This window comes from Octopus bimaculoides, chromosome 9 (genome assembly GCF_046866305.1).
Source record: "Octopus bimaculoides isolate indiv1 chromosome 9, ASM4686630v1, whole genome shotgun sequence".
NCBI classification, from domain to species: Eukaryota; Metazoa; Mollusca; class Cephalopoda; order Octopoda; family Octopodidae; genus Octopus; species Octopus bimaculoides.
Window position 1 is genome coordinate 49,418,043 of NC_142936.1, and position 10,198 is coordinate 49,428,240.

General features: G+C 34.2%; 1 protein-coding gene across 1 annotated transcript in view; it reads left to right on the forward strand.

Moving 5' to 3' along the window:
* LOC106878857 (uncharacterized) overlaps positions 1 to 4,136 on the forward strand; it is a 38,513-nt gene extending 34,377 nt beyond the window's left edge. Inside the window, exons 8-9 of the mRNA XM_089357521.1 lie at positions 1,968 to 2,189; positions 4,059 to 4,136. Of these exons, the coding sequence (XP_089213647.1) occupies positions 1,968 to 2,135 (168 nt within the window). The 3' untranslated portion in view covers positions 2,136 to 2,189; positions 4,059 to 4,136. The remainder of the gene's footprint in view (positions 1 to 1,967; positions 2,190 to 4,058) is intronic.
* The last annotated feature ends 6,062 nt before the right edge of the window (positions 4,137 to 10,198 follow it).

Below are 10,198 nucleotides of genomic sequence, written 5' to 3' on the forward strand. Positions count from 1 at the left end.
GGTTTGCAGGATGCTCTTGTCAAGCTCTATAGATCTTCCAGGATGAAGATCATCTTTTAGGCTGTAGTTTCCTGCTCGGAAATTCTGGAACCACCGTTGACACTGGCTTATGTTTATTGTCTGATCCCTATATACTGCATTAATATTCCTTGCACTTTCTGTTGCACTGTTGCCTTTATTGATTGCATAGAGCTGAATATGCTGAATATGCTCCTTTATCACTTCCATTGTAGCTTTGAAAAAAATTACTGTTAAAATCAAACTGCACTCTTCAAAACTTGCACTAAGAATAAGGGCAAAGTTAAAATTACTACCTGCTTTTATAGCAAGTTGATGCAGGTAGTTTATCCTGTTCCCCTCTGTCTTTTAGTTAATGCAATTGAAACAAATGCATTATTTATGGGATGACCCAATATTTCAGGAAAGATTTCTCCTTTTCAAATAGAAATGTATTGTTACTAGCAAGTGTACTTCTATAGTTTTTCATTTTATACAATACTTTAAGTGAATTTGGTTGATGGAAACTGTAGGAAGCTCATCACATATGCATGTGAATGAGTTTAAACGCACACATGCAAACGTGCTAGAATGTTGATATTCCACAGTTTCATTTGTCACCACCAGAATGAAATGGTGTTGATGTTTATTGTTTACATTCCTTGTTGGTGTTATGACTGGTTACTCCACCCCTTTGAGTACCTGTTGAATAAAAAAAAAATCCCAGACTTGACTTTGATTCAGTCCCACTGTGCAGTAGCTTGGGCAAGTGTTTTCTGTTATAGATCCAGGCCAGTCAAAGCTTTGCAAGTAGATTTTGTTGATAGAAACTGAAAGAAGCCCATTGTGCATATGTATATAATAATTTATATATATAAAATTAATAAGGTAAAAAATGGAGAGTTGAGGACGTATAGTTAATTTATTTGTATCATAGTTTGTTGTTAAGATTTAAATACAAATAAATTTTAAAAACACAATAGAAAACTCAATAATCTACGTATTCTGACCCCTTTGTAATGCGTAATCCAAAGCATTTGGGTTAAATCCCATGTTAAGAATTTGTTATCATTTTAAGCTGTATGGGGCAGAATCTCTTCAGAGTTTCTTGTTTTGATAAAATGGAGGTTACATATTTATTGAAGGGACTCAATTCAACAACTAAAGAAGTTTAAAATGTTATTTCCTATATATTGAGTGAATGTACTTGTTAAGGTTATCATTCAAGAAAAATTAAAGATAAAATAAAATAAACATATATTTAAAAAAATATATGAATAATATGAATAATAAAATAAAAATAATGCTATATCTGTATGGGAAAATAATCATGTAATAAAATAAATAAATTAAAAATATACAATAAATAATAAGTAATGAATAATAAATAAACCGTTATAATTGTATATTTTCCATTGGCTCGCTATTAGATACAAGTAAATATTCATGTATATGTGTTCGTCGAATCATATCTAATCAAATTTAATTGTTTATATATATGTTAGTATCTACTCAAATTTGAATAATCTAGCCGTTAATAGATGTATCAGTCAAGTTAATATATATACATAGACTTCTATACAAGCACTTGACAACTAGTGTTGGTTTGCTTACATCCCTGTAATACAGTAGTTTAGCAAAAGAGACTGATAAAATAAGTATCAGGCTTAAAAAAAAATAAGTATTGGGGTCAATTTCTTCTGCCCTTCTAGACTGTACCCCAGCATAGTTGTTTCCCATGGACAGAAACAAATAAAAGATAAGATACTTGAAAAACCGGTGAGAGTTCTGGACAGGAAGAGCATCTGGTCATAAAATCTTACCTTAAATAAGTCCTCATGGAAAAATGGACATTAAATAAAGGAATTAATCTCATACTTTTAATGATGTCAACATTTTTATTTAACAGCAAGATCATTATAAATCATAGCTTTTAATTGTGTGTGTTTTCTTCTTTTCCCTTCTTGCAGATGTCTGTAGATGAGAATTGTGTTCAAGTGCAATGGCGAACAAATGGTAACAATGACTTGAAAAACTTAAGCAAATATTTTAATGCCATGAATATGACAGAGATGGCAAATTGTCTTGCAAAGAAACTCGAAAAGCATCAGCTGAAAGAAATTTGCTCTAGTTGCTAAGAAATGCAACTTTGTTCTCTTTTTTTCTAAAGGAAAATTAAAGACTAATAAACGGTAACTGTTAATATTATTTGTTCAGTTTATATTTTCTTTCGTATTTTTCTGACAACAGTTATGAAATGTAGATTTTAGGTTAAAAATTCACAAGAAACAATGTTCTTGTTGTCTAGTTCTATATCAGCTCTAATCAATCTGACCTATGGAAAAGTCATTGTATCTTTTTAGAGACTTATATTATCTAATGTGTCCTTCCTTTTTTTCTTTTGAGACTGTATGGCTTGTTTTAAGAGGGATTTAACTGTTGTTTCTAGCTAGTCAAATACCTCCACACAGACTCTCTTGTTAGCTCAATTCATAGTGGTCATGGTACATGTGTCTTGTACTGTAGTTTCAGGTTGAACAATAACTTTTGAGTGGAATTTGGTTGGGGAGAACTGTTGTTGCATGTTGAATATTCTGTCAAAGATGTAAATATTTGTATGAAACCCAATGGACTGATGTTCTGCAAATGAAGTCCTTTGTGATATTTGACCTTTATGAATTTAAAGATACTCCCTTGTCATTCTTGTTAGGAATGTAATGAACCGGTGACTGACCTGATGGAAACCTGTATGTAATCAATACTATTATTCACATATTGCACTATAATATATGTAAATAGATGGATGCAAGCATGGCCTTGTAGTTAAGTTTTCAGGTCTATTCTACTGAGTAGCACTTTGGCCCCATATATTCTCCTATAGTACTGTGCCAAGCAATGTCTTGTCAAGTAATTTGGTGCATAGAAGTTCAGGAAGCTTGTTTGTGTAAATATTTGTATGTGTGTGAATTAATGTTTGTATTCCATGCTTCAGCAAATTAGTGGTGATATAGACATTATGACTTGTGGCTCTGTGCTTTCAAAAACCTCTGAATCAGAGAATCTCTTACTATAAAAAAAAAAAAATGGTGGCAAGTGATGGCCATGATTGTTTTTTGTGTGTAAGTAGAATATCAAGTATACCAAAGATGGATGATATTTGCTTTCTAATAAACATGCAGATGTACAATAAAAATGAGTTTATATAATTAAATTTAATGGTTTCAAATTTTTGCACAGTGCCAACAGTTTTTGTGGGGAAGGGGGTTAGTTGATTACATCTACTCCAGTACTTGACTAGTACTTATTTTACTGACCCTGAAAGGATGAAAGGCAAAGTTGACATTGGTGAAATTTGAACTTTAAACATGCCTATCAATATTTTGATAGGTTCTGCCATGATAATGGTTCTGCCAGCTTGTCACCTTTACAATTAAACTTAAAGCTTTGAAATGATTTTATGAAGCAATGTATTTTATCTAATAATAATTAAAAACCAAATATGAAATGACATTTAAATTTTTTTTACAAATCAATAACAAAAACGTCAATGATATTTTTTAAAAAAAGCTCTTTAATTTAATTGTTCAGTAATCACAGTTGTTGCTGCCATATATATATTTCTTTTTCTCTAATTTCAAAATCTACTGTCTTAAGTCTTGTACCATATGTTCCAATAAAAAGAATTGGAGGAAATATATCCTAATTCACTACAAAAAGTATTCCAAATAACTGGAGTCAACTTACATAACAGTACATTAGTGTGTGTGTGTTTTATAAGGCATAGTTTTTGGATATTTTCATATCAATTTTGCTAAACCAAATATCTCAGAGCTCAATTAAATTAACAGGAATACCTAAAAAAAATTCTAGCCATTTGCCTTAAATAATGTCTGTACTATACATATGTTATCAGAAGGGGTTAATTTCAGTTCTTAAACTAATACTGCACAAAAGTCAATGAAAAAGTCTTTCAACACAATTCAAAAAGGTTTTCCTTTCTCATTTTTTTTTCTTCTTTACAATGAGGTGTCTATATTTTATTTTATTTTCTTCATATACAGAGAGCAAAGGCAGGAGATAAGGGCAGAAGAAAAAATACACAAGCAAGAATCTGCAGATGGATGGATAAACATTTATATGTGTGTGTAATTATTGCATATTGCTTTATTTTTTAATTGTAGCTATTTATAGAATAAATATTAATTGAAGAACTCTATACCTTTTAAACAGACTACTGTATTTTCTTTTCTTCAAAAAGATTGTCAGTGACTTCAAAGTTTCAATATAGTTGCCTTTGTCAATCAACAGTAGCTAAGCTGAAACTGAGATGACTTGATTTTTTCCTGAGATTAAGATATAACAGCAGATGAAAGTTAATAAAGGAATTTCTCCTTCTTTTCTTCCTACCCAACTCTGGCAACATACATCTTCAATATGTAACAGTACAAAATCCCACACATACACACTTCTTTGTATAGAAGTGTGGGGACTTTTCTAGTAGTGATGAAGTGCCAGCTATTATCTTAATTCATGCACTGAATAAATTAAGATTATGCAGATTATAGACAAGAGTCATGTCATGTTTTAATACTTACAATTACACTAAACAGTGGATTGGTAAAATTGTTACAGTATCAGAAAAATGCTTTCTGCTTTTGTATCAGCTCTTTACCTTCTAAATTCAAATCTGCCTTTTGTCCCTCTGGGATCAATAGAATTGGCTAACCCCATGCCTCAAAATTAATGGTTTTGTGCCTCAGCTGGAACCAATATTTATACATCACTGCTAAATGCACATTTCATATCACTTCTCTTATACATAACTGATTGTGTATGTTTAAACTTTGTACAGAGATGACTCAAAACTAAAGTAGGGGAGAGTTATCATCAGTTTCCTTTACTGGCATGGGTTTGATGGCTTGACGGAAACTACCATGCAAATGTCCTTAAAGATGGATCTGACCCTTTTTTCAGAATTTGCAGAAAATTCAGAGAAAATTGATCATGTTGTTTCTGGCTGCCCAGTCTTCACTGAAAAAGATTTAGGTGGTCTGTTTGTATCAGGGTTGTGGTGTCATCTAAATATGACTCTAGAAGGCTGTAATATCATTTGACAGGAACATAGTGTAAAGAATACATAAAACAAGGCTGTAACTTTAAATGCCTTTAATGTCAGCCACACGTATATATACAAGCTGAATGATAAATGGAAATGGTTTGATGCGTAGAGGCCATGATCTATCTTCTCCTGTGCATTGCCTCCTGTCTGCTAGTTGCCGTGTGTCATGAGAGAGTCAACTAGATTATGTCTTCACGGTCCAACATCTAGATGCCAAAAGAGAAAGTCACAAGGCCTCGTATCAGAATCTCACAATCTAGTGCCAGTTTGTTTAAACCTGCAGTCAAGGGAGGTAACTGCGCCTACAAGGAATACCTCATAAGACATGACAGACTAGGGCAGTACATCCACTGGAATGCTTGTAAATACTACAAAATTAAATCCCATGATAAGTGGTACAGGCACCAACCAGAGGATGTAGGAAATGGCGAGGGCATCACCATCTTTTGGAACTTCCCAATACAGACAGACAGAAAAATTGACTCCAATCAACCAGACATTGTGATCAAGGACTACAACAGAGGAACTTGTCTGTTAATAGATATATCTGTCCCACAAGATCAAAATATCTCAAGAAAAGAATACGAAAAACTTTCTCACTAAAAAGATCTGCAAATAGAAATCACAAAAATGTGGAAGCTTAGTACTATGATAATACCAGTATTAATCGGTGCGTTGGGAATGATAAAGAAGGGAGCTGAGAAGTATATTAAGCAACTCCCTAGTAACTCCAATCTCCGTGAACTACAAAAGATAACCTTGATGGGTACAGCCCATATACTACGGAAAGCACTCTCCATCTAAAACACAATAAATGTGGTGTTAATTTTAGAATACATAGCAAAACAAAAGTGCCCTTGCTACTTTTGGCCTCCAGACGATGCCTGGACCTTTGCCAACACAATACCAATGTCCTCTCAACAATTAACTCGAGATGATTTTTAAAATGAGAATATCTGAAATAAAATCCTTCAGTGAATATCATGAGACCTTTTGTTTTTCTCTTCTCTTAAATTCTGCTCTTCCTTTAGTAATCCTGTTGTTTTAGATCAATGTATAGAATTACGTATATATGTAAGTATACTGTAAAGTGTTAAAATGTATGTATAATCTCCTAATATAATAATGAGCATTGTCTTTTTATATTTGTGTGTGTGTGTGTATGTGTGTGTGTGTATATGCTCACACTTCAAATGCCGTTTATTGGCTTTTTCACTCCTTTTGTTATTCATCTCTCACCCTTTCCTTTCTCATTCACACGACACTCTCTTTACCATTTATCTCCTCTACCATCACCTCTCACTCCGGCTCTATTATATAAATGTGCACATATATATATATATGTGTCGTGTGAATGAGAAAGGAAAGGGTGAGAGATGAATAACAAAAGGAGTGAAAAAGCCAATAAACGACATTTGAAGTGTGAGCATATGTGTATGTAAAAGAGAGGTATGCTTGCATGCTTGTGTGTGTGTGTGTGTGTGTGTGTGTGTGTGTGTGTGTGTGTGTGTGTGTGTACAATGGAATTGGGATGGTAATGTTCAATGCTGAAAATATGTGAGTATATATGTGTATGTGTGTACAAGAGAAACTTTACATGTACATATAAAGTTTAAAAAATCTGAAAAATAATCCAGAATCCTTGTCCAGTACTGGATTGATCCCAAAATCTAATGAGACTGTGCCAGTCATGAGGGCAAACATCCCTGAAAGTTTCATCCGAATCCATCCAGTGGTTCTTGAGATATTTTCTCCACAGACAAACAAACAAACATGACTGAAAACAATACCTCTGCCTTAGCGAAGGTGGAGGTAATAAATGTCCTGATGCTGTGTCAAGCAGTGGCTCTCGTGGCTTCTGATCTTAACTGATTGGAAGTGCTATCATGTACATTGTTTTGTCTTGAGATAAAAGATGGGCTACAGCAAATATTCTGTTTAATACCACAGATTTGCTTGTCAGTTGTTTGACCTTAACCAGTTGAGTATGTCCCTTAGTTGCTGATGATATGTGCGTATCTGAGGAGCATTATAGCCATGTATTGAAAGGAATTCTTTAAGGTTTGAATAATTCACCTCTGGAAACATGGGTGTTTTGTTTAACATCCTTAAACAACTCTTATTCAGGAACCTTTTGAGTGGGATGGGCTACTCAACCTGAAGAAAATTCTAACTGGGCCCCACCTGCAAGGTCATGTGCTGTTTATTTTGATATGAGATCACCATGTTGTGAGCATATGGCTGTGGTGCATGTTCCTGGTATACCCTTATCAGATGAGTAGTCATTATGGGTATACTGGGCTTTGTATATTTTACCCCAGTGTCACTTTGATGGCATGCTCTGCTCTCTCACTCAATAATAATAATAATAATAATAATAATAATAATAATAATAATAATATATACATACATACGCGCGCGCGCACGCACGCACACACACACGCGCGCACACACACACACACACACACAGAGGATGCAGTGAAAAAAATGTCTAAATTATGAAAAAATGAAAATAACACTGACACCTCATTTTAACAGATACATTTACCAAAATTACATTAAAATATCTTGAAATACTAAAGAGCAAATTTATTCAATAAAATCGCCATTGGCTTCAACCACGGCCTCCAGGCGACTTCGGAATCTCCTGCAACTCTTCTGGACAGTCTCCTTGTTTAAGTTGGTCAATGCTGCCATATTCCTTGCCTTCAGTTCATCTTTGGTGTTACATGATTCTTTTGTTAGTCTCTTACTTAACAGCACTCCAAACATAATAATCAAGGAGGATGCAGTCTGGGGAGTTAGGCAGCCAGATGTTAGGAGTGATTTGATTGTGGAAATTGTTTGACTACCATGACTTGGTTCTCCTGTTTGTGTGGCATGGTGCAGAGTCCTGTTGCCAGACATAGGGTCTTCCAGCAGCTGCCCTCTTGATCCAGGGCAGCACTACCTCCTCCATAATATACTGTTATGAAAGGTTTTTATTGTGCATGGGAGGTGGGAGCATAATATAAAAAAAAGGTGGTTGGGAGACTTGATTGTTGAAAACAAAAGATAAAGAGATAGTTCATTGTCAATATAGTTTTATTCCAACGTGGTGGCACCAACTGTCTCATGGCATACAACAGCTGATGATTGTGAACACATTATTGGTTTATTCGAGGTATGTGTTGAATATTTTATGTGAAATTTTATTTGTTAATTAATTGGTAATTTGGTGGAATTCGGCTTTATGCATGGTATATAACATTTTTATTTTTTCGAATTTTCAAAAAATTTTGTGAATTTGTGTTCAACACATGTCATTTTGCATGCTTGAAGAACTTTCAACATATATGTTCCAACCATGACAATACCATGCAGCATTTTTTTTTACTCTCTCTTATGAACAAATGAGCAATGCAAAATATATTGAGCAACATTGTTCAACATTTTAAGTATATATATATATATATATATATATATATATATATATATATATATATATATATATATATATATATATATATATAAAGGTGTGTTGATGCAAACAGGAAAAACAGAACTCAAAATGTAAGTATATGTATATTTTTATTAATATTAATATATATATATATATATATATATATATATATATATATATATATATATATATATATATATATATAAACATTCTGCTTAAGGCATCTCATATAACCTCTTAACTTTTTTATTTTGGGGAATTTTCAGAAAACTTTTCAAAATTTGTGTTTTACACACAGAAATGCATATGATTATGCAAAAAATTTCTGAAAATTAAAAAAAGTTATGAGGGGATACTTAAACCACCCAGATATGTATTTACTTCTCTTTTCACAGTCGAACTGAACTCAAAACCATGTGGTTTGGAAGCAAACTTCAAACCACACAGCCATGCCTCCACATATATATTTATACAAAAAGATGTAATGTATACACACACTGAGACACTTCAACTGTCAGTCTTAGTTTCTTGTATTACATTGTATTTTACTCCACTTTGATGGTTGGTTGTCAGTTCTCTACAATTATTTGCAAAATGTGTCACAGACATAACTGTATAGTTATGTAGTTTGCATTGCAATGATGTGTTAGGTTTCTATCTTACTATCACTTTAGGAAGATGCCTCCTACTATAACTGCAGACTAACTGAGCTTTTGGTTGTAACCCATGCCAGTATGGAAAGCGGATGTTAAATGATGATGATGTATGTAAATGCTCACATTCTGTGTGTCCCTTGCTTGATACTGTGCAAGCAAAAGGATGACACTTACATTTCTTGCAAACAATACTTCCGGTCATTTTGCTTTTGCAGCGACTCAAGGAATAAAAGAATAATTGCTTATTAAAAAAACAGAGAGACAGAAAGGATATCTGGCAGTAAAATATTCTTTTCTACTCTAGGCACAAGGCCCGAAATTTTTGGGGAGAGGGCCAGTCGATTAGATTGACCCCAGTATGCAACTGGTACTTAATTTATTGACCCTGAAAGGATGAAAGGCAAACTCAACCTTGGCAGAATATGAACTCAGAAAGTAAAGACAGATGAAATACTGCTATGCATTTCACCTAGTGTGCTAACGTTTCTGCCAGTTCACCACCTTCTGGCCATAAAATATTGCTGCAGTAACTCTCTGTCCAGCCCTTACCAGTAAGGAAAAGATAACATAAAACAAACAACCTAGAGAAAGTGTCATCTACTATAACCACGGGTTAACACTGAAATGGGGGATCTGCTCCATTGAAATCAGGATGGATTCGGCTACCACTGACAAGAAGAGGGTGTGAACCAAAGGGGCTGCGGAAATGCTAGTGAAGCGCTGCCTAGGGATTCTAGGGGAGCTGATTGGCAAGTGCGACCTGAAGCTGAGTGTGGTCTTTGTGCCTTCAGAGAGAAACAAGGCAGATGCTCTAACCAGGGTAAAAAAGGCCTGGTTACGGAAGCCAGAAGAATCGAAGCAAGGGGTAGCCATGGTGTGTCAGTTAAGTGACTCCGAGCTAAGGAGACTGCATACCATGCATCATATAAGCATGGATAGGTGCCTGTATCTCACCAGGAGGATTGACGCCAACATTACCAGATG